Source organism: Schistocerca nitens, chromosome 1 (genome assembly GCF_023898315.1).
Source record: "Schistocerca nitens isolate TAMUIC-IGC-003100 chromosome 1, iqSchNite1.1, whole genome shotgun sequence".
In the NCBI taxonomy this organism is placed as follows: domain Eukaryota; kingdom Metazoa; phylum Arthropoda; class Insecta; order Orthoptera; family Acrididae; genus Schistocerca; species Schistocerca nitens.
This window is the reverse complement of record NC_064614.1, coordinates 456191399-456217490: the sequence shown is the minus strand read 5'-3', so window position 1 is coordinate 456217490 and position 26092 is coordinate 456191399. Positions and strand designations below refer to the sequence as shown.

At 42.7% G+C, this 26092-nt stretch overlaps 1 protein-coding gene across 6 annotated transcripts in view; it reads left to right on the top strand.

Moving 5' to 3' along the window:
- The window catches only part of LOC126251706 (CAP-Gly domain-containing linker protein 1), a 571456-nt gene that overhangs the window by 426851 nt on the left and 118513 nt on the right, over positions 1 to 26092 (top strand). For 3 of the 6 annotated variants that reach the window (XM_049952318.1, XM_049952309.1, XM_049952303.1), the window contains exon 4: positions 22989 to 23057. The exons of 1 other annotated variant lie outside the window; for it this stretch is intronic. In XM_049952318.1, the coding sequence (XP_049808275.1) occupies positions 22989 to 23057 (69 nt within the window). Of the gene's footprint in view, positions 1 to 6112; positions 6220 to 22988; positions 23058 to 26092 lie in introns of those variants that run through there. 2 more of the 6 variants (XM_049952343.1, XM_049952327.1) reach the window with 1 other exon arrangement.

The window sequence follows — 26092 nt, the reverse complement described above, 5'->3', positions numbered from 1 at the left end:
CAGGCATTCATAACCTGCTCCAGCCGCCACTAACGTTGGTGAAAAAGACCTTCCAGGATAACGTTGCTGTAATCCATAATTGAAAGTATAAGCGTTTTATACAAGTTTCTTTTTCAGATCAAGACGGAAGAGCTTTCTGTATTTTTGTAGTGCTCCACAATTTACACTACCAATTGTTGCAGCTGCATCAGTTAGGGTAGCAAATAACGAATTTTTGCATATTGTACATACAGCACAATAGAAACAATATATGATTTCTGGGTATACAAGTTGCGAAATGAATAGAATGGGGCTTGGGTGACAGGCACGGGTACATCATTCCATGCTGCTTCAGCACTGTCCCAGTCTTGATCAATCGCAATCACTGACGAGTGATGGTGCCACTCCTCGGCAACCCGTGAACAGATGTTATCAGTGGGTGGAGAACGCGCAGACCAGGGCAATGGCCTTACGTTCTTTATTACGACCTCGGTCAATACAGCTTGGACAACATGCGATGTTGCGTTATCTTGTTGAAAGGTAACATCACGAAGACTTTGAAGACAGGACACAGCAACCGACCTTAAGACGTCAGAAATATAACGCCTGCTGTCCGAAGTTACCGAAGGCTATCGTGTTGTATGCCCAATGCCATCTCATACAAGCACACCAGATGCTGGATGACGATGACTGTTGCAGTATGGCAACTTTCGTTCTCCGCGGAGCCTCCTCACACGTCCATTGTGCTGCTGTACGCGGAACTGCAGACGGCGTTGTGCCCCTCCTGTTTTCAGTCTTGTCGTCGAACCCAACACTGTGTACACTCTTCTGCTGTCGCTTCAACAGAAATCACAACACTGGTCGCCGTGCTGGCAGTTAAACGTGGATACTTATCTTGTTGCAAACAAGCCACGGCCGAACGAACATTATGTATGTGTTTTCGGGTCCTAGTCGCGTGGGGCCATTGGGATCCCGCACGGTGTTGAGTATCACCTACTTGAACCCATCAATTCCATATTAGCTTGACAGGGTGTCCTGGCTGACTCAAAGCAGCAATATCGAGGAACAATCGTAGTCTCGATAGACTTCGGTCTTGCCACTGTCGAATTCCGATAGGTGCCTATTTGACCCCTCTTCTGCTAGAACAAGGGATAACACGACCTCACGCAAGCAACATTCAAATGCGATTCCTGAATGAAAAGCCCGTTGTGTAATCTTTCCATACACACTGAGGTGACAAAAGTTATGGGACACATCCTAATATAATGTCTGACCTCCTTTTATCCGGCGTAGTGTAGCAAGTCGACGTGGCATGGGCTCAGCAAGTCTTTGGAAATCCCCTGCAGAAATATTGAGCCATGCTGCCTCTATAGACGTCCATAATTCCGGAAGCGTTGCCGGTGCAGGATTTTGTGCACGAACTGACCTCTCGGTTATGTCCCATAAATACTAGATGGGATTCATGTCGGGGGATCTGGGTTGCCAAATCCTTCGCTCTAATTGTCCAAAATGTTCTTCAAATCGATCGAGAACAACTGCGGTTCGGTGACATGGCGCATTGCCATCCATAAGAATTTCATCGTTATTTAGGAACTGACGTCCATGTGAATGGGTGCAAATGGTCTCCAAGTGGCCGAACATAACTATGTCCAGTCAACGAGCGGTTCAGTTGAAACAGAGGACCCAGTGCATTCCATGTAAACACAGCCCACACTATTATAGAGCCAGCTGGCACAGTGCCTTGTTGACAACTTGAATCCATGGTTTCGTGAGGTCTGTGCCACACGAAAACCCTACCATCAGCTCTTACCAACTGAAATCGGAACTCATCTGACGAGGTCACGGTTTTGCAGTCTTCTATGGTCCAACCGAAATGATCACGAGCCCAGGACAGGCGCTACAGGCGAAGTCGTGCTGTAAGCAAAGACACTCGCAGCGGTCGTCTGCTGCCACAGCCCATTAACGCCAGATATCTCCGCGCTGTTCTGATGGATACGTTCGTTGTAGATTCCACATTGATTTCCGCAGTAATTTCACGCAGTACTGCTTGTCTGCTAGCGCTGCGCAAACGCCGCTACTTGCGGTCGTTAAGTGCATGTCATCGGCCACTACGTTGTCCGGGTGGTGACAGGTAAGGCCTGAAATCTTGTACTCTCGCCACACGCTTGACACTGTGGATCTCGAAATAGTGTATTCCCTAACAATTTCCGAAATAGAATGTCCCACGCAAGTCCAACTATTGTTCTGCGTACAAAGTCTGTTAGTTCCCTTCGTGCGGCCAAAACCACGTCGGAAACCTTTTTACATAAATCACGTGAGTGCAAATGACGGCCGCGCCAATACACCGCCCTGTTATACCGTTTGTACGCGATATGGTCGCCATCTGCATATGTGGATATCGCTATCCCATTATTTTCGTCACCTCAATGTATATAAAATGTACTTGCTTTGTGCATACGCTGAATGCTAACCATTTGCTGGAGGTGTGAAGCTTTCCTACAGATTGGAAAAAATTGCAGGTCATTCTCGTTTCCAAGAAGTATCGACGAACAGACGCACAAAACTATTGCCTGGAACGTATTTTATGCTCGCGTATTACGACATTTCTGGACATCGAAAATCTTCTCCGTAGGAACTAATATGGGTTCGGAAAACAACGATTATGTAAAATTCAGCTTGCTCTGTTCTTCCACGTTACACAGAAATCAGCAAACACATCATGTCATTCTTAATTGAGATAAATATTCAGATATAAAGGCTACTTCGGCGTACCCAAGGCACTGTTATAAGTCGATTGCTAATCACACTACATATAAATGAACTAGTAGATAACGTCGTAAGTTCCATGAGACTTCTCGCGGATGGTGCTGTTGTACACAGAAAAGTCGCAATGCTAGAAAAATTTACCAAGAACTGCAGACGATCGACGCTTGGTGCAAGGACTGAAAGATGAGCCTCAGCATAAGCAAGTCTAATGTGTTGCGCATAAATAAGCAGAAAGACCCATTGCTGTAGAATTACACAGTTGTAGGGCAATCACTGGAAGCAGTAACAACCATGAATCTGCAGGAGCCCGCGCACGGAACTATTTAAAGTGTAACGACCCCATAATTCATTAATACGTGTAGTCCACCCGCAAAGGAGGTAGCTTACAACATCGTCGTTCGACCAATACTTATATATTGCCCGTCAGTCCGATGCTTGTACCAGATAAGGTTGATAGGGAGAATTGAGAACGTCCAAAGAGGATAATTGCGTTTGGTTACAGGGTTATTTACTATCACGAAAACGTCAAGAAAATTCACAGCCACCTCCAGCGGCAGACACTACAAGACTGGTGTTCTGTATCACGGTGTGGTTTGCTGTTTAAATTTCGAATAAGTACTTTCCTTGAAGAGCCAAAAATGCATTGGCTCCTCGTACGTATATCTCGAGAAAAGACCATAAACGAATTCGATCTCACCCGGAGACACACACACACACACACTAATGTGCCTTACGGAATATGGACTTAGAGTGTAATTGATTTTGATTAGGGTTTTTCGTAGTTTTCTTAATGAAGAGCCGTGAACACGGAGATGGTCCATTCGACAGAGTAATATCGGTTCTGCCAATTTTTATCATAGGTCAGCTGTCCATTTGACGATGTCACTGCTAACGGCCCGAATAAGAACACATGCGACAGCTTGTCACTAGTTGCGGAAAAAGATTTCGACATCCCGTTTTGCCTCCGTAATTTCTTTTAACCACTCTGAACCAATGCCGTGATTCTTCCCCTGGAAAGTTCATAGCTACACTCTACCCGCCGTGTCCTACAAATTTGTACATATCCAGTCTCTGGAGATTTTGTGATCAGCAGCTCACGTATTACTTACGGAATAATAATTGTAATAGCTTCTTTATGTGCAGAGCCGTTTTACCACAGTGAGATTAAATATCTTGTTACAAAGGGTTCGTAGGCAAGCGAGCTTTGCTTACTACAGTCGTTTATGAATCAACGAACAAATGCGGTGTGGAAGACTCAGAAGTAGAGACGAAAAGACAGGTGCGTTTTCGAAGAGCATAAAAATGTATGTGGTGACAGCGTACAATGTGATTTACTTAACGAAGTTTGCGAAATTTGCATGTTGTTCTGTTACCAGATAATGAAATCAGAATATAAAGGGCATGTGCTGATAAGAGACTAACATCGTTAATGAAAACACACATGATGTTTAAAATATTCTACCAGTGCAAAAGTATTATCTTTTCGTAGATAAATAATTTAAAAATGAATGTGAGACGAAGTAAATGTGTTTATTCCAGTGCACGAAGGAACTCGAATGGGTGAGTCAGGTATATACACAGAACCTCTCAACTTGAGAAAGAAATCTGTCAGTTTTTACTGTACAGCCAACGATCCTCACTGATTAGCTAGTTGCACAGAAGCCCTTACCGAGCCCTCGTGAGGGTGATTGCTTCTTTCCATACGCATCTCGGTTTAACTTTCAGAACCGAGAAATTATTCGTGTCGTACTCTATTCAACGATGCAACTAAATCATTTTTGCGGAAGGGTTTGTCAAGTCGTATACTGGTGGCATCCAATTTCACACACTTTACGACAAAAAAACGACGCCCCAATAAGTAATCATCCGAATGGAACGGAAATCGCGAGTTGTGATATACATATGAAGGTCTTATTTCAATAGTGGTACAAGTCCACTTTTGTTCATTCGGAGATACAGAGTCCTAAAGTAAAATGAGCGCTGAAAAATCTGCAGTTGAGATACCAGACATATTCAAGCATGTGGCTTCTTGCTAGAGATGAACTTTTCTTTCTGTTTGTTTGGACCATTAATGTCAGAAGCGTTATAGACAGAAACGTGGAGGTAATGGACTTTTACCACTATTGAAATACGCCCTTCATATATAGACAAACAATTGATTACAATTTCAGAAAAATTGTAATATTTATTCAAGAGAAAGAGCTTCACAAATTCAGCAAGTCGGTGACGCGTTAGTCCGCCTCTGGCCCTTACGCAAGCAATTATTCGGCTTGGCTTTGAATGATACAGTTGTTGAGTCCTCCTCAGGGATATTGTGCCACATTCTGTCCAACTGGAGCATTAGAACGTCAAAATCGCGCGACATTGTGTGGTCCTGCCCATACTGCTTCAAAAGTTCTCAATTGGGGAGAGGTCCGGCAACCGTGTTGGCCAAGATAGGGTCTGGCAAGTATAAAGACAAACAGTATTCTCGCCCTGTGCGGGCGGGCATTATCTTGCTGAAACGTGAGCCCAGGATGGCTTGCTATGAAAGGTAACGAAACGGGGCATAGAATATCGTCGCTGTATCGCTGTGCTGTAAAGGTACCGCGAATTACAACCGAAGGAGTCCTGCCATGGAATGAAATGGCAGCCCACGCCATCACTCCTGGATATCAAGTCGTATGGTGGGCGACAGTCACGTTGGTAAACCACAGTTTTCCGGGGCGTCTCCAGACACGGCTTTGCTTGTCATCGGGGCTTAGTTCAAAGCGGGACTCATCAGTGAAGACAATTCTACTCCGGCCAGAGGGATTCCAGGCGGAAGACCTGTCAGAAGAAGTTGGTTGGTTGGCTTATTTGGGGGGAAGGGACCAGACAACGAGGTCATCGGTTCCATCAGATAAGGGAAGGCTGAGGAAGGGAGTCGGCCTCGCCCTTTCGAAGGAACCATCCCGACATTTGCCTGAAGCGATTTAAGGAAATCACGGAAAACCTAAATCAGGATGGCCGTATCCGGGTTTGAACCGTCGTCCTTCCGAATGCGAGTCCAGTGTGCTAACCACTGCGCCACCTCGCTCGGTGTCTGAAGAAGTCCCGACAGCGGTGGGACGCAAACCCGACTGTCGTCCACTATACGGTCTGAGAAATAGAAGGGATGATCTAGGGTACCATCCCATTTCGTAGTAGGACACCTTCGGTTGTCATTTGTGGCATCCGTAGAGTACAGCGATACGTCGACGACGCCGTCGCGTTGCGAGGGCTGGCTGTGAGCTGCAGTTAGCGCGAAAGCGGCCGCCAGGGAAAGACGCCGGATGATGCAGGCGGCGGTGGTGGGGCAGGCTCCTCGCTGAGGTAATAGCGCGCGCACGCCGGCGTTCGCTGCACTACGGACGCAGCCGCCGTCGCCCTAGCTGTCGCCGCTGCCACCGCCGCTGCCGCCGCCTTCTTCCTTCGATACTGCATAAGCCGCAGACATGCCCGTTGCAAGCCAAGGTACGCCGCCGAGTCGTCAGCTGATCGCCTCAACGCCGACGGGAGTGACACTTTGTGAAGTCTTACTGTTGAAGTATTGTTGGTAGCAATCATTGTTGTGATTCTTTGAATCTAGCATGTGGAACAGAGGAGACCCGTGCGGTAGGCGTTTCGTATCTCTACTCGCATTTCTTTTGGCTATTGTATTATGGCATCTGTCACATTATTTGATCAGTATGTGGTTTACTTCTTTTCCTGAAATTTTTGCGTTTAGACATGACTCAACAGTAATCTCCGTGGCATTGAGTCATTCGGAAAACCACTCACTCATTGCTATACTATCGCTGTGATTGTGATCGATATTTATAAATTTTTACTTGTTATTTGTAAATTGGCTACAGGAAGCTATGGATGTACAGGGTGCCATTCAAAATTGACGTATGCAATACTTCATGTACAGTTCAAGACATAAAACAAGAATTTCAGTAGGCGGTGGTACGCAAGTGGTCCTAATCATTTAAACAAGCTGGTTTACGGTTGAATGGACTTACGTATCGCCGAGGACGACAGATGTGTCTTAATGTCACAAGCTGCCCTCAGCGCCGTTTGTTTGAACACTACAGTGCGTTACTAGGAACGGTCCTATTGGTATGTCTTCGACTTCCTCCGAACTTTGACCTGACATATAAAGCGAGTTATATCGGAACATAGCATTTATCGTACGCTCAAAACCGCTGACAACTTGGCTTTTTTACATTAACAAATCATTGCTGGCGGTGAAAGAAGCAAGTGAGAGAATGAGATACCATTCATAGTCATTTCTCCGACTTTATTAATCTTCCTTTTTTTCACCGTATACACTCTGAAAAATAATGTAAAAATATTTCTGCTCATTCACAACACAGACGTGCAACATTCACATCGACAATTCAATCTGTGATTGTTAGTCAGTCCGCCCGAGCGCAAATCTGTTATGTGACGGTATCCGAACGTGTTCCGGTATTTGACATTCTTTCCCATATTTAAATTGCAGTTGTGTGCAAAAGACATGCGCACATGTAAGACGTAAACCTGATGAGCACTTCTGCATTACCAGATCTCCCGAGGTTGTTAAACTACCATATTGAATGGAGTTCTACAAACTGCGACATAGTTGCGAAAATCCAGGAAGTACAGAATTTGTTTCTTTAATTGCAGTCGAGGATCGCGAAAGACTGTCGCCAGGCGATGGATTTTGGTCCATAAAGACCATCTTCACATCTTTATGAAATAGAAGAAGCATTATATTATACTAGTTAGGTTAAGCCAATGTGACATCCTCAAAAGATATAAACAAAATGATTAGAGCATCTGTACATTAGAAAGTCGAGTATTGTCCGCAGACCACTTGTGTGCAATCGCCTACTGAAAATCTTGTTTTATGCCTTGAACTGTAGATGAAGTATTGCATACGTCAATTTTGAGTGGCACCCTGTACATTCATAGTCAGGCGTTTTTATAAGATTTTTGCAGTACTGTCACTCAATACAGTAGGCCTATACGATATGATGGGTGATTTTTTCCTCTTCTATTTCGTTTATGACTGCCGCTATTTTTTAAATAACTAGAATGCTTTGTTAATAACTAGTGTCGTAATATCTATAAACATACAATATTTGTTGCAGCAGCTCTAATCGCGGTAATAGCCACTGACTTCAAGAACGTTTACATATGAATTCTGAAACCACTGTGAAGTGCATAGCAGACGGTGCTTAGTATTGTAGCACAAGTTTGGGTACGGAGCGTGGGAACAATGACTGCTTAAATGGATTTGTGCGCGCTTCGAGTAAACATCGAGGCCACTAATGGGAGCAATACGTAGGGTGTTGTAGTGTATTCCTAGAGTCCTCACCTATTACTGGTTCTTCAAACTTTTGAACTAGGCTTTCGCGGCGTATATTTTCAATTGTCTGCCTGTTCAGGTTCTTTCAACTTCTCCGTGACGCTTTCCCATGTATCACACAAACCTGTGACCATACATTTGTTCAAAAAATGGCTCTAAGCACTATGGGACTTAACATCTCAGGTCATCAGTCCCCTAGAACTTCTTAAACCTAACTAATCTAAGGACATCACACACATCCATGCCCGAGGCAGGATTCGAACTTGCGACCGTAGCGGTCGCGCAGTTCCATAAATTTGTTACCCTTCTTTATATACGGTCAGTGTCCCGCTCTTAGTCTTGTTTTGTATGGGTCCCACACAGTCGAGCATTCTTTTAACTGGGTCGCACGGGTGTTTTGTAAGCAATTGCATTTGTATACTGATTGCATTTGCCAGTATCCTACCAAAGCATCTAAGTCTGCCACCTGCTCTGCCTAAAACTGTGCTTAAATTATCATTTCATTTCGTAATTCATATCCTTACAAGTTGTTAGACCCAAGCACTTGTAATGAATGGACGATGACGCATTGATATTGCAGTCATAGAACACTACACTTTTTTTGTTCAAGTTGTGTGCGTCAGCAAAATTACCACGACAGCTTACTCGTGTGTACAGTGCTGGAAGAAAGGGCCCGTTGTCGGCTCGTAGATAGCGGAGAGAATGACATCACGGTGTCGCGTGGCTTCGCCAGCACAGGACTGTCCGTGCGTCCCTGCTGGCCTTGGCGCACCCGGAAGAACGGCCTGCGATGCCTGTCTGACCTCTTCCGCCACTCTGGTTTATCCGCAGACCCGTTACCGGCTGGCTCGTTGCTGTGTTACTCTTCAGCGAGACAGTAACTCGAGGTACAAAGTCCAGGTCGGGCTGTGAACAACTGCACCGTTCTGGAACCGCGCGACCGCTACGGTCGCAAGTTCGAATCCTGCCTCGGACATTGATGTGTGTGATGTCCTTAGGTTAGTTAGGTTTAAGTAGTTCTAAGTTCTAGGGGACTGATGACCTCCGATGTTAAGCCCCTTAGTACTAAGAGCCATTTGAACCATTTTTGACCTGCACCATACTTACGTTTCGACGTGGTTCCCCTTAGGTTAATGCACTTTGTTCAACGTTCAGCGTCCTCCCCTGAGTATATTCCGTCCTTGATGCGCGGTTCTGTAAGAGGCAAAAGTAATCGCCGTACCTGTTAATACATTTATTTCACTGTGAGAAAAATGGCTCTGAGCACTATGCGACTTAACTTCTGAGGTCATCAGTTGCCTAGAACTTAGAACTAATTAAACCTAACTAACCTAAGGACATCACACACATCCATGCCCGAGGCAGGATTCGAACCTGTGACCGTAGCGGTCGCTCGGCTCTAGACTGTAGCGCCTAGAACTGCACGGCCACTCCGGCCGGCTCACTGTGAGACAAGACTGTCAATGCCTCCACGGAAAAATGTTTGTGGGCCCTCCCACATGTTACCGGGGTTGTTTCGAGAACGCTGCAGAAGTTTCGTTGGGAAGCCCTTACACATCCTCCTACCAGTGGTCGTCAAACTTTTTTACTTAAGAGGCAATGCTGACATTGTAGGGCGACAGCTTGGTCCGCATTGGAAGAAGGCGAGGGGGGGGGGGGAGGGGGGGGGGCGTTACATAGCCACTCAAAGAGAAATTGTTTTCACCAAGCTGTGGTTACTGATAAAAGCTTACCACTTTTACATTTTGAGTCTACATATTACAAGGTACCACACCGAAGTGTAAAAGAAAATCATGTATTGCAATTACATGCACTTTTCTGAAGGCTTGCACAGTGACCAGTTTTCCGTACCTAAGCGGGTACTGCGACCAGGATCCTATGTTTGTTTTCCTGATTAACGGAGATATTTTCAAGGCATCTTCACGCACTACTATCTGGAAGAACACCAAACGACTGCAGCAGACAGTTTTCAATCGGACTCTTGCATCAGGCCAAAATAACAGAACACAAGACGATTTTAAGTAGTATGACTTAATTAATTCAAAAGTGCCACAAAGGGGTGGGTGATAGCTTTCGGTATAAAAGTGTTTAGAAGTCAATATTATCTGTTGTATTATGCGTGTTTTTTGGAAGCAGTTCTTTCTGGGGTGAAAACTCAGGTCACTTTTTCCGACGAGTAGTGTGTCCACCTCTCGCGATCGGACGCTATGTGGGCATTAGTGATCCACAGAAGAAAGTGTCAAATTGAAATAAATAATAAGCAACTACATTTGTACGCTAAAAGACGTAGTAGTCTGACAACTTCTCGGCAGGCAGCACCGCCGTTTAGGGCAAAAAGTATGTGGTGGTGGTGGTGGTTAGTGTTTAACGTCCCGTCGACAACGAGGTCATTAGAGACGGAGCTCATGCTCGGGTTAGGGAAGGATTGGGAAGGAAATCGGCCGTGCCCTTTCAAAGGAACCATCCCGGCATTTGCCTGAAGCGATTTAGGGAAATCACGGAAAACCTAAATCAGGATGGCTGGAGACGGGATTGAACCGTCGTCCTCCCGAATGCGAGTCCAGTGTGCTAACCACTGCGCCACCTCGCTCGGTAAAAAAAAAAAAAAAAAAAAAAAAAAAAAAAAAAGTATGCGATGGCCACTTTTCCCGCCCTGGCCACTTTCTCACACCTTCGCCTACCTCTCCCATGCAATTGCCATATGTTTGGAGCCCTGAAGAAAGACATTCTTGGCCGTCGATCTGCTTCGGACGAATAGTTGCACGCCTGGGTACAACATGGTTCCGAAGCCAACTTCAAATATTTTCCGATGAAGCCATTAACCGTTTTGTCTCACTGTGTTATGAATGTATTAACAGCTATGGCGATTACTTTTGTAATAATAAACCGTTTACTTACTTTTTTCCGTATTTCTCACTTTCATTTAACTACCCCTCAGAAGTTTGTAAAATTTGCATCTACTACTGCCATAATGTCATTAGACTCCTCAAGTTTTCCAACCACGACTTTTTTTATATGTGCGAGTATGCGGGAGTTAGAACATGATAAACCTGGTGAATATTTTTTATTCACTGATTTAGTTACTGAAAGTTGGCGGAGGTAAGTTCGGCCGAATTTTTTTCAAACAGGCCTTGTTGTGTTCGGAAAGGATAATGGTGGAGTATTTTTTACTGTTAAAGCCGTTTATCGTGTAGTGAAATTGAAGTAGTTAGTTCCTGCGAGCTAGTGTGTATAGAGGTTATACTTGACCACCGGGATGTATTAATAATTTGTTTCTTTTACTGACCCCCGACTCATACAATACAGTTGCTGTATAGTCCAAAGAAAACGTGAGTCTCGTTTCATGTAGGTACCCCGCTCATACAATTACAGGGGGTGGTGATTTCAGTCTACCCTCGATATGTTGGCAAAAATATATGTTTAAATTCGGTGGTAGGCGTAAAACATCGTCCGTAATCGTACTAAATTCTTTCTCCGAAGATTGTTTTCAGCCATTACTTCAGGAACCCGCTCGAAGTGTAAATACTTGCGGAAACATATATTTGACCTCGTAGCAATAAATAATCCTGAGCGGATAGGGAGCATCTTGACAGATACAGAGATTAGTGGCCGCAAGATCACGATCTACTGAATAACGGTACCAAAAATAAAGGCAAAAATATATATATTTAAAGAAGCAGATAAAACTTCTTGTGAGGCTTTCCTAAGGAACAGTCTCCACTCCTTCCAAATTAAGTATGTAAGCATAGACCAGCTTGTGAGTTAGATTCGGCACTGATCCCTCATAGTACGCAAAACAGCGCAGAACACTGTTGCAGAAGCAACGGGAAAAAATGCCAAATTCAAAAGAACACAAAATTCTGCAAAATTGACGATATTCTACCGAAGCTCGAAACTTAGCGTAAACTTCAATGCGAGGTTCTTTTAACAGTTTCTGCGACGGAAATTTTTCTCGAAATCTGGAAGAAAACCCAAAGAGATTCTGGTCTATGTAAAGTGCACCAGCGGCAAGACAATCAACACTTCCACTGCGCGATGGCAATGGTAATGTTATCGATGACATTGTCACTGAAGCGTAGTTATAAACACGGTTTTCCGAAATTCCTTCGCCAAAGAAGACGAATTAAATATTCCAGGATTCGAATCAAGAACACCTGCCAACATGAGCAACTTAGAAGCAAATATCCTCGGTATAGCACTTAATAAAGGCAAATCTTCCGGTCCAGATGGCATATCGATAAGGTTCCTTTCAGAGTATGCTGATACAACAGCTCCACATTTGTCAGTCATATACAGCCACTCCCTCCACGGAAGATCCGTATCTAATGAGTGGAAAGTCGCACAGGTCACACTAATATTCAAGTAAGGAAAACCCATATCACTGATGTCGATTTGCAGTAGGATTTGGGGACATATAATATGTTCGAACTTTATGAATGACCTCGAACAAAAGACTCTATTGACAAATAGTTAGCACGGATTCAGAAAATATCGTTCTTGTGAAAAACAACTATTATTAGCTCTTTATTCACACAAAATATTGAGTGCTGTCGGCAGTGGATCTGAATAGATTTCCAGAAGGCTTTTGATACCGTTCCTCACAAGTGATTTCTAATGAAATTGCATGCCTATGGAGAATCGTGCCAGTTGAGTGACTAAATTCGTGATTTCCTGCCAGAAGGGTCACAGTTCGTAGCAACTGACGGGAAGTCATAGAATGAAACAGATGTAATATTTGGCGCTCCCCAAGGAAGTGTTATAGGCCCTCTGCTGTACCTAATAAACGACTTACTAGACAATTTAAGGAGCCTTCTTAGATTGTTCGCAAGGAGACTGCCTACACTACACTTGCCCGTCCTCTTCTGAGTATTGTTGCGCAGTATGGGGTCTGTATCAGATAGGATTGACGGAGAACATCCAAAGTTTTTTTGTTTTTTTCCCTTTTTTACTATCGCGAAATGGGAGAAGACTGTCGCGGATGTGATAAGAGAGTTGGGGTGGCAAGCATTGAAATAAGAGCGTTATTTTTTGCATTTTTCTTTGCGCCGGGATCTTTTCACGAAGTTTTTATCACCGACCTTCTCCTCCGAATACGGAAATAGTTTGTTGATGGCTCCCTACATAGGAAGAAATAATCAAAGTAATAAAATAAGAGAAATTAGAGCTCGCAAGGAGAGATTTAAGTGTTGTTTTTTACCGCACGCTGTTCGGAGTGGAGCGGTAGAAAATAATCTAAATGTGGTTCGACGAACCTTCTGCCAGGCACTTAATGTAAATTGACAATTCCAGCATCTTTTCACGTATTTCTTTTTCACCCATGTTCCCAGAAGACCTCTGTAGTATTCGTCGCGTGTTAGACAACCCTTTGAAAGCTAATAAATGAGGAGAATCTCTTTTGTATCACACAAAACGGGCTAGAACATTTCTGGCGGATGAAGTAGACTTTCCACTTTATAGGCCCGTGAACCAAAGATCACCACCCAGCGCTTCGTTCTCGCCATGAATTGTTTGATACACATTTTAAAATGGTCCAAATGTTTCTCAGCAATCCGTTTTTACGTTTGCTTTTAATCAGCGTACAATATGTTCATGGCATCAGATCGTTCATACACCTTTAATCACTAATAGTCCGATATCATTCCGTGTGCTAATTTTTAGCAGCAGTTTTAATACCACTTTGGTTATCAGATGGATAATTATGATCACGATGACTCTCAGCCGCTATTTTCCTAATTGTGAAAATCGTTTACTTGTAAATCGAATTAACTTTGGATAAGATGCCGTAGGCGAAAACATGCCCCCAAACAAAGAATTTTATGGCGGCTCAATATTCCATTTTACCCATTTGAATGAAACACACACATCACGTTTACCCTACAAAGCCACATGAACAGATTGTAGCGCAAGTCAAGCTGATACCTGACTTTCTTTATAGTGCTTAGGTTAGTTAGGTTTAAGTAGTTCTAAGTTCTAGGGGACTGATGACCATAGATGTTAAGTCCCATAGTGCTCAGAGCCATAAAACTCATGCGATACCTCTAGGATGGTGGGAGCCGATCGTGGTAGGAGGCTAATGTCTGAAATTTGGTTTTCTCACGCTAGAACAACCACAGCGTCGCAAAACCGTATGTTGCCATTCTTTAAAAACATGGAATTTCGGCCCTGCTGCTGGCTTTATTTAATTTCTTCCATTAATATCTCGGTTACGAAAATTAAAACCAAGTTTCTACGCGATAAAGCTGTCATCATCCCGTAGGTTGGTACGCATACACAGTGCTGTATTACGGGTGGTACGCCATATCCAGGGAAACAGAATTGTCAATGTGTTCGATATCAGACATTTATCGTTTCGTAAGCGAGAAAACGCATACTTCACACTTTTAAAAGTTAACGGTCTGAGTCATAAGAAGTGTCACTGTTTTGAAGGTCTCCTTAAAACAAAATGATCCTCTTTTCACAGAAGCTAGCTGAACTGCAACCTTCATCGAAGAGCGGAAAGTAACTTTTATGTTTTTGTTTAAGGATTCTGTCTGATTTCAAGGAAAACTTGGAAATTCGCAAGCTGTTAAAAAAACTGCAAAATAATTTGCGCTATCGAAACGAGAATATCACGATAGAACATACAATATACTGCGCAGCCTGTGCTCTAACTAGAGAACTATTTTCAAACCAAGTGATGTTTTGAAGCTGTATCAATGTAGGGTTCGAAACTTCGAGAAAATATATTTTGAAGTAATAACAGGCAAAGAAGTATGAATTTTTCTGTACATTTATAAGCAGGAATAATTTTAATGACCAAGGTGTTGAAACAAAATATATTTTGAAAGCGGGATTATGCTTTTTTATGTATGTTATTATATCATTCATTGGCTTGCAACAACATGAGTACGCATGTATAATGCAGGTCACTGTTCGTAATGAAGCACTCTTCTCAAATAGGCCGCTTACGCGTGAAACATTATAAATTTCACGCCGAAGTATGCCGAAACAGCGTACATGCGAACTCATGTTATTGCAAGCCACTGAATGATGTAATAACATACATAAAAAAGCATAATCCCGCTTACAAAGTATATTTTGTTTCAACACTTTGGTCATTAAAATTGTTCCTGCTTTAAATGTACAGAAAAATACTTCTTTGCCTGCTATTACTTCCCACATATATTTTCTCGAAATCCTCCATTGCTATTTAGACATAGCATAAGGGGATGGACACCGTAAGCCATTCACTTAAAAAAAATACGCTTATCAAAAAAAATGGTTCAAATGGCTCTGAGCACTATGGGACTCAACATCTTAGGTCATAAGTCCCCTAGAACTTAGAACTACTTAAACCTAACTAACCTAAGGACATCACACACACCCATGCCCGAGGCAGGATTCAAACCTGCGACCGTAGCAGTTCCGCGGTTCCGGACTGCAGCGCCAGAACCGCTAGACCACCGCGACCGGCACGCGTATCAAGTTGATAGCATTAACTGAACAATAAAGTATGTATTCTCGTATACTGAAAATCGCAGTTTATTGTCTAGAATAATTTTTGAATCATTAAAGATGCTCACTGTACGTCCCTGAATAGGCTACTGAATGGAAGAAAGTGTGATCGCTAGAATTTGGGCGGCAGAGTTTCGAGGGGTGTCGCTCCATGTCTGATCACCAAAATCCTGCGTTAAATTCTAAATCCCTCCTGTGTGTCACTGAGTGAAGGGGTGCAACACTGTTTATAATGACCTGTGAGTGGAATAAGTACGTGCAGCTCGTGGGTTCTTTTCAGATTTTCATTCACAATGGCAAACATGTCCTCATATAGAGTCACCAGTTGGAAAAAATTTAAAGTACGACCTAAAAGACATTGTTGTTGTTGTGGATTCAGTCCTGAGACTGGTTTGATGCAGCTCTCCATGCTACTCTATCCTGTGCAAGCTTCTTCCTCTCCCAGTACCTACTGCAGCCTACATCCTTCTGAATCTGCTTAGTGTATTCACCTCTTGGTCTCCCTCTACGATTTTTACTCTCCACGCTGCCCTCCAGTACTAAATTGGTGATCCCTTGATGCCTCAGAACATGTCCTACCAACCGATCCCTTCTTCTAGTCAAGTTGTGCCACAAACTCCTCCCCAATTCTATTCAATACCTCCTCGTTACTTATATGATCTACCCATCTAATCTTCAGCATTCTTCTGTAGCACCATATTTGGAAAGCTTCTATTCTCTTCTTGTCTAAACTATTTATCGTCCATGTTTCACTTCCATACATGGCTACACTCCATACAAATACTTCCAGAAACGACTTCCTGACACTTAAATAAATACTCGATGTTAACAAATTTCTCTTCTTCAGAAACGCTTTCCTTACCATTGGCAGTATACATTATATATCCTCTCTATTTCGACCATCATCAGTTATTTTGCTCCCCAAATAGCAAAACTCCTTTACTACTTTAAGTGTCTCATTTCCTAATCTAATTCCCTTAGCATCACCCCACTTAATTCGACTACATTCCATTATCCTCGTTTTGCTTTTGTTAATGTTCATCTTATACCGTCCTTTCAAGACACGGTCCATTCCGTTCAACTGCTCTTCCAAGCCCTCTGCTGTCTCTGACAGAATTACAATGTCATCGGCGAACCTCAAAGTTTTTATTTCTTCTCCACGGATTTTAATACCTACTCCGAACTTTTCTTTCCTTTACGTCTTGCTCAATATACAGATTGAATAGCATCGGGGATAGGCTACAACCCTGTCTCACTCCCTTCCCAACCACTGCTCCCCTTTCATGTCCCTCGACTCTTGTAACTGCCATCTGGTTTCTGTACAAATTGTAAATAGCCTTTCGCTCCCTGTATTTTACCCCTGCCACCTTCAGAATTTGAAAGAGAGTATTCCAGTCAACATTGTCAAACGCTTTCTCTAAGTCTACAAATGCTAGAAACGTAGGTTTGCCTTTCCTTAATCTTTCTTCTAAGATAAGTCTTAGGGTCAGTATTGCCTCACGTGTTCCAACATTTCTACGGAATCCAAACTGATCTTCCGCGAGGTCGGCTTCTACCAGCTTTTCCATTCGTCTGTAAAGAATTCGCGTTAGTATTTTGCATCTGTGACTTATTAAACTGATAGTTCGGTAATTTTCACATCTGTCAACACCTGCTTTCTTTGGGATTGGAATTATTATATTCATCTTGTAGTCTGAGGGAATTTCGCCTGTCTCATTCATCTTACTTACCAGATGGTAGAGTTTTGTCAGGACTGGCTCTCCCAAGGCTGTCAGTAGTTCTACTGGAATGGTGTCTACTCCCGCGTCCTTGTTTCGACATAGGTGTTTCACTGCTCTGTCAAACTCTTCACGCAGTATCATATTTCCCATTTTATCTTCATCTACATCCTCTTCCATTTCCATGATATTGTCCTCAAGAACATCGCCCCTGTATAGACCCTCTATATACTCCTTCCACCTTTCTGCTTTCCCTTCTTTGCTTAGAACTGGGTGCCCATCTGAGCTCTTGATATTCATGCAAGGGGTTCTCTTTTCTCCAAAGGTCTCTTTAATTTTCCTGTAGGCAATATCTGTCTTACCCGTCGTGAGATAAGCCTCTACAGCCTTAGATTTGTCGTCTAGCCATCCCTGCTTAGCCATTTTGCACTTCCTGTTGATCTCATTTTTGAGACGTTTGTATTTCTTTTTGTCTGCTTCATTTACTGAATTTTTGTATTTTCTCCTTTCATCAATTAAATTCAGTATCTCTTCTATTACCCAAGGATTTCTACTAGCCCACGTCTTTTTACCTACTTGATCCTCTGCTGCCTTCACTATTTCATCCCTCAAAGCTACCCATTCTTCTTCTACTGTATTTCATTCCCCCATTCCTGTCAATTGTTCTCTTATGCTCTCCCTGAAACTGTACAACCTCTGGTTCTTTCAATTTGTCCAGCTCCCATCTCCTTAAATTCCCACCTTTTTGCAGTTTCTTCACTTTTAATCTACAGGTCATAACCAATAGATTGTGGTCAGAGTCGACATCTGCCCCTGGAAATGTCTTACAATTTAAAACCTGGTTCCTAAATCTCTGTCTTACCATTATATAATCTATCTGAAACCTTCTAGTATCTCCAGGGTTCTTCCATGTATACAACCTTCTTTCATGATTCTTGAACCTAGCGTTAGCTATGATTAAGTTATGCTCTGTGCAAAATTCTACAAGGCGGCTTCCTCTTTCATTTCTTAGCCCTAAAAGACAGGAGAAATATTTAATACAAGCAGGCATTTTGCAGGTGAAGAACTTACACAGTTTTTATATAAATTCAGTAAAACTAACAAAAATCAGTTTACACATTTTAAATATAGTTTTAAATTTATATACTGTACTATAAAATGCTGGACATTTTGCGAAATTTAAAAATGCTCGCCGGGCACAACCAAAACACGAAGAAAGAGTACATGTCCTCCTGCCAGACGGATTGTAAGCCTAAGACAATAGAAGAAACACCGAGCGAGGTGGCGCAGTGGTTAGCACACTGGACTCGCATTCGGGAGGACGACGGTTCAATCCCGTCTCCAGCCATCCTGATTTAGGTTTTCCGTGATTTCCCTAAATCGTTTCAGGCAAATGCCGGGATGGTTCCTTTGAAAGGGCACGGCCGATTTCCTTCCCAATCCTTCCCTAACCCGAGCTTGCGCTCCGTCTCTAATGACCTCGTTGTCGACGGGACGTTAAACACTAACCACCACCACCACAATAGAAGAAACAGATTTGATGCTTGATTAACAAGTAGATCGAAGGCAGTGGAACCCCTTGTGCGGGATAACAATGCAGGACTCCTATTTTGAGACCAACGCTCGTTGATAAACATGGCACAGTAAGCAGTGAGCTTTTACCAAATAAATAACAACAGTTACAAAAAAATCAAACGCTAGTAGTTGACATCAAAATACGTAGTTCCTTTTTGAAGTTCAGGGTAATTAAGCAATAGACAGGTTCTAAATACTTACATGGAAGACAACACTACAACTTTCTGCAATGTATCGTTTGGTCGTTTGTGAAGTATGAATGTAGATATAGATGTAGGCCTAGCAAAGAACAGTAGTCATGTTTTCTATTCCCTTGAAATATTTGTCCACCAGTGTCGGCAGCTTTACTGTCCGATAGGGAAAATTACTACTACACCGTAAACAACACGCGACTCGTTGCTGAAATTCAATTCACTGTCTTGCAAAACAGACGTACTGAGGTACCTTACATGAAAAACTATTGATATACACACATCTCATGCGTAGCAGCGTCCGAAAGCCACAGGAAAAAATCTAGTTTCTTTGATTTTCGAGATGGTCTGCAAGTTCCTTAGGCTGTATTTTACTTTCATTGATGATGAAATTGGTGGAGTTTAAAAGATAGCTATTGAGCAAGTAAATATTTCAGAAACGAAATAATTGTGGATTGCCACTTCTTCTAGAATTATCAATACTACACCACAATCGTGGCGTCCATCAACTGCTACTATGAATAAGGAAATAAACATTTAACCCGTCTTTTTAAGCTATCTTCTTTAAAACCGGAAGTTAAAAAAACTCAATGTCCTTAGTCAAATTGTTCAAATGGTTCAAATGGCTCTAAGCACTATGGGACTTAACATCTGAGTGCATCAGTCCCCTAAACTTAGAACTACTTAAACCTAACTAACCTAAGGATATCACACACATCCATGCCCGAGGCAGGATTCGAACCTGCGACCTTAGCAGCAGCGCGGTTCCGGACTGAAGCGCCTAGAACGGTCACGGCGGCCGGTAGTCAAATTGTCCTACCTCTAAACACGTCACTGAGAACAGACACATGTAATAAAAAATACAGCTTTCTGAGGACATTCCTCGAGGAAGACGCAGTCTGAGATGCTACACACTGTTTGTGTTCACGACCTTTTCGACTGAACAATTCGGATTTGTCATCATGAGTCATTCACGTTCACCTTTTAAGATCCGCTTTTGCGACCTTCGTAGCTTCGCGGGAGAGCAGTGGTAGAGGGGAGGAGGTGAGCGCTTCTTGACCTACTGAAAGATCATAGGCAGTATAATAGTAACGCAGACCATGAGCTGGAAGAACTTGGGTTGTAACTCAAGACTGCCCACCAGCTTTGAGATTCAAAATACATACCTGGCCTTGCCGTGGATTCAAATGGAGGAAAATAGTGTTGGAGTTACTGCCATACATGTGTCATTGTACAGAATGTCAGTTTGGAATTGGCATTGGATTCACAAAATGATGCTATGAGTTCTGTTTCACTCAGGTGTTTAAACACACAGTTGATTTGTATATGCTACTTTTCTTACTGGCATTAACTGTATTTACAAACAATAAGCCTGTGTGGAAATACGTCATTTGTATTAATCTCACCATATTACGATTTTTAATAAAATCTCATTTCATCTGTTTATCTTGTATAAATTACTGTTTAGGAACACAAATCCTTAGTGAAACAATTTTACGTGCATTAAAAAAATATGGGGTGGAGGAACTTGAAAAATTCTTACAGCTCTGAGTGAGGGGGTAAAGGGAACTGAAATCAGCCCAAGGTTCCCTCTGGAAGGTGTTGATGTAGTGCTTGTTAACTGCTCTTCACTAGCTCGTGACATGTTCTCTGTGAGATATATGTATGGCTGCCCTCTTATTCCCCACTATTTGACTTGCAGCAGGAATATGATTAAATATGTAAATAATAACTGCACAAATTTTAATAAAGGACGGTCTGTTTTAACCCATGTGTAGCCACTATGAAGAACAATAATAACTGAATCCTTACCACAAATCTACAGTTTTACCAGTTGCTACAAATTAGTGGCTACATAAAGAACATGTTATAAATGGATGATCTGCAATTAATAAAATGTAATTTTGTTCCATCAAAATGTTACACGTCTTCAATAGTCACTATGAGGCTGTGCTTGGATATCAAATAGTGTTTGAAGGAATGTCTCCAGCACTAAATAACAGGTTTCTGTGAAAAACTTGTGTCGAATTGAATGATAATTCTCATCAACAAAATACATAGTATCCTATGAATATAATGTCAGTGAGTCACAGTTGGAACCTGTTAACTCGCACAAATACCTGAGTGTAACACTTGGTAGGGACATGAAATGGAACAAGCACATAGGCTCATTCGTGGGTAGAGCAGATAGCAGAGTTTGGTTAATTGGTAGGATACTAGGGAAATGCACTAAGTCTACAAAGGAGAATGCTCCCAAACCACTTTTGTAACTCATCCTAGAATATTACTGAAGTGTGTGGGACTCTTACGGAATGGGACTGGCAAGAGATTTTGAATGTATATGGAGAAGGGCAGTGCGAATGGTCACAGGTTTGTTTCATCTGCAGGAGAGTGTCATAGAGATGGTGGAAGAACTGAACTGGCAGACTCTTGAAGACAGACAGAAACTATCACAAGAAACTTACTAATAAAGTTCCAAGAACCGGATTTAAATGATGATTCTAGGGATATATTACAAACCCCTACATATTGCCTCCATAGGGATTGTGAGAAAAAGACATGAACCCCAATCTTCAAATGCCATAAATAATGCTTTTACCATGTGAGCAATGCAAGCATACCTCATGGCACGACACAAACCCTCTGTGGCAACAGCTCTCTTATGGAGGGTATCCTGTAGATATTACTGCACCAATACTGCTAGGGAAAAAGGTGTAGTGGAGAATAATTTAACCACAGACTAGGGCTTCAAAGTGAAACTATTGTTCTCAAATGAAACCACTAATAATATAAATTATTTGCCCTGTAACATTGTTGGGTGATTTCAGTGTTTTGAAATATTTCCCACATGTAGAATCACAAAGTTGTTAATCACCCTTTTCATTTTTGTTAGTTACCTGTTCAGACAAAACATACTGCTGTTTTGCAAAAATCAAACAATAAAAAAATCCGGGATGGAATGTAACAATATTATGAGAAGGAAAGTTGCCACTCACTATATAGCAGAGATGCTGAGTCGCAGATAGGCACAACAAAAAGATTTTCTCACTTAAAGCTTTCGTCCAGTGGCCTTTGTCAATACACATATACGCGCACACACACTCATGCAAATGCAACTCACACACACAACTGCAGTCTCAGGCAACTGAACTGTTGACAAAGGCCACTGGCCAAAAGTTTTAAGTGTGAAAATCTTTTTGTTGTGCCTATCTGCAACTCAGCACCTCCGCTATGTGGTGAGTGGCAACTTTCTTTCTCATAATATTGTTATATTGCTGTTTTGCTATGTTATCGAAAATAGGCATTTTGAGAACCATGTCTATACTATGATTATAAGGTTTATTACTGGAAACAGCAACACAGTCACACTACTGTTACAAATTATAAACACCATAAATATAGCTTTTTAGTGAAAATAATGAAATTTTCGTGATGGTTGTCTGTCTTAAATTTCTTTATAGAGAGCTAGTGTAAGCAAATGTTTTATTTTCTTCTTTTGAAGACATTAAAGATTTCTTAAGAGTGTCAACATATTTTGAAATGATTTAAAGAGAAGAAAATTAACATGATTTCAACTAATTTTACAGACTTTAGGTAAGATGTGGAATCCTATAACATAGCAAATATTCCTTCCAGACAACAGTTTCATAGAATAATTGAAGTACAAGATGTTATTCTTTTGAGATCAGTTACATTATGAAAACAAACTGTTGAAAATTTTTGCAGCTCTCATGTTGAAAGCTGTAGCTTGAAAGTCACAAACTGAGGCTTTTAATCCTTGTTATTTCTAATGTTTTGTGTGTAAAGTGTTACAGTGTTCCTTATTTACTTTAACCAATTTTGAATGCTGAGTGCTTTTTGAAAATAAGTTTTTGTGTGAGATTCCCTGTTACTTGCTTGGAATGTTGCATGGCTATTGCTTGTCTCCAGATGGCAGTTCGGACCCTTCTGCGCAGCCAAGAAAAGTCAGTGATGACGTACCAAGGAAGAGACTGACTGGTATGTATGTCTACATAGGTCAATATTTTCCCATCATTTCTTTCTCTCCACACTACATATCTACATTTTACATCTACCAAATAAATAAATAAAAATTGTAGAGTATTCACACGTGAACAACATTCATGCAAAGCCAGACCTCTGTGCATTACATAAGTTGCAAATCATTAATGACTGTACTTGGCAATCTTTGGAGAAAATTATAAAAGGAAATGAACATAACAGTTTACCACAATAGTCATTAGAGGTAGAACACAAGTTCAGATTCTGCAATGGTGGGGATTTAAATTGACCGTGCATGTATCAAAGGAACCGTCCTAGTGCTTTGGACAAACCACAGAACACTTGAAGCAGAATAAGAGCCCAATATCTTATCCACTACTCTACCTTGCTCAGTGTGGAAAACTGAATGACTCTTAATGCCTGATAAAGATGGATCTGAAATGCCTAGTATTAAAAGTTAAGGCTGGCATGCTGTCCATTAAAAAGGTATTTAATAATATTTATTTATAAAATACACTCCTGGAAATGGAAAAAAGAACACATTGACACCGGTGTGTCAGACCCACCATACTTTCTCCGGACACTGCGAGAGGGCTGTACAAGCAATGATCACACGCACGGCACAGCGGACACACCAGGAACCGCGGTGTTGGCCGTCGAATGGCGCTAGCTGCGCAGCATTTGTGCACCGCCGCCGTCAGTGTCAGCCAGTTTGCCGTGGCATATGGAGCTCCATCACAGTCTTTAACACTGGTAGCATGCCGCGACAGCGTGGACGTGAACCGTATGTGCAGTTGACGGACTTTGAGCGAGGGCGTATAGTGGGCATGCGGGAGGCCGGGTGGACGTACCGCCGAATTGCTCAACACGTGGTGCGTGAGGTCTCCACAGTACATCGATGTTGTCGCCAGTGGTTAGCGGAAGGTGCACGTGCCCGTCGACCTGGGACCGGACCGCAGCGACGCACGGATGCACGCGAAGACCGTAGGATCCTACGCAGTGCCGTAGGGGACCGCACCGCCACTTCCCAGCAAATTAGGGACACTGTTGCTCCTGGGGTGTCGGCGAGGACCTTTCGCAACCGTCTCCATGAAGCTGGGCTACGGTCCCGCACACCGTTAGGCCGTCTTCCGCTCACGCCCCAACATCGTGCAGCCCGCCTCCAGTGGTGTCGCGACAGGCGTGAATGGAGGGACGAATGGAGATGTGTCGTCTTCAGCGATGAGAGTCGCTTCTGCCTTGGTGCCAATGATGGTCGTATGCGTGTTTGGCGCCGTGCAGGTGAGCGCCACAATCAGGACTGCATACGACCGAGGCACACAGGGCCAACACCCGGCATCATGGTGTGGGGAGCGATCTCCTACACTGGCCGTACACCACTGGTGATCGTCGAGGGGACACTGAATAGTGCACGGTACATCCAAACCGTCATCGATCCCATCGTTCTACCATTCCTAGACCGGCAAGGGAACTTGCTGTTCCAACAGGACAATGCACATCCGCATGTATCCCGTGCCACCCAACGTGCTCTAGAAGGTGTAAGTCAACTACCCTGGCCAGCAAGATCTCCGGATCTGTCCCCCATTGAGCATGTTTGGGACTGGATGAAGCGTCGTCTCACGCGGTCTGCACGTCCAGCACGAACGCTGGTCCAACTGAGGCGCCAGGTGGAAATGGCATGGCAAGCCGTTCCACAGGACTACATCCAGCATCTCTACGATCGTCTCCATGGGAGAATAGCAGCCTGCATTGCTGCGAAAGGTGGATATACACTGTACTAGTGCCGACATTGTGCATGCTCTGTTGCCTGTGTCTATGTGCCTGTGGTTCTGTCAGTGTGATCATGTGATGTATCTGACCCCAGGAATGTGTCAATAAAGTTTTCTCTTCCTGGGACAATGCATTCACGGTGTTCTTATTTCAATTTCCAGGAGTGTATTTGTGATTTGGAAGTAGCCAATATGGGTACCAGAGATGATTCATATTGGTATATGGAAATTCCTTCTCCACTTATGTCCTGTAATTTTTGCCCATTTGCAAAGTAATATACAAGCCACTGTGGGGTCTATAATAATTACACTGCCTGACAGAAAAGTGAAGCATCCAGAAGGGGAGGAGTAAATGGAGGAACTTCATGGGTTGAGAGGGTATGTGATATTATTTCAGTGATAACAATATCGAATCAGATTTACAAAGAATTTGACAGTATGAGCCCATTTATCAGTATGATGTTACACACCCTCTGGTCTGGATGCTTGCACTGTTGGGAAGTGTGTCATAAAGCCACTGTATCCTCTTCTGAGGCAAGCTGGTTCACAACCGTTGTAACTGTTCCTCGATACCCTGGATACGGACTGTGGGAGAGAGTTTATGTCTGAGCAGGTCTGTACATTTTGTATTGGAGACAGATCAGGGGACCTTGCAGGGCATTAAAATAACTCAGCAGCACACAGGCAGTTCATAGAGACATGTGGCATATGCGAACAAGCATTCACCACAATACTAACACATGAGAGGTAACATGTGAGGATGCAGTTTGCCCATGACATGCATTTGTGCTGTCAGAGTTCCCTCAATTGCTATCACCTGGAAACTGAAGTCATACTTGATGGCTCCCCAGACGTTGACGTCAAGAGTAACACAGACGTGTGTCTCCAAAACATTGAAACAACAGGACTTCAACTCAGGTTGCCACTGTAATCAATATTATTATATTATAAAAATAGGTCCTTTTCAAACTCTGTGAGGTTCTGTTAACACTATCTCAAGAGTAAATGACTTTTCCTGTGACCTTCACAGTGATCACTCAACATCTGATGCTGTCACACCCCTTTCAAGCCTGGTACCAGCACTAAACACGAACAATACTAAAGCACTCTGGTTGCCATTGTATCTGTCACTCTAATCACTTAGATATTCAACAATGTTGTGTATGTATACAAAATTACATTGACATCCGACCATGTGCTTCACATTTTTTGTCAGGCAGTACATTTGCATACAACTTGTACATTAGTACTTCACTCTCTGAA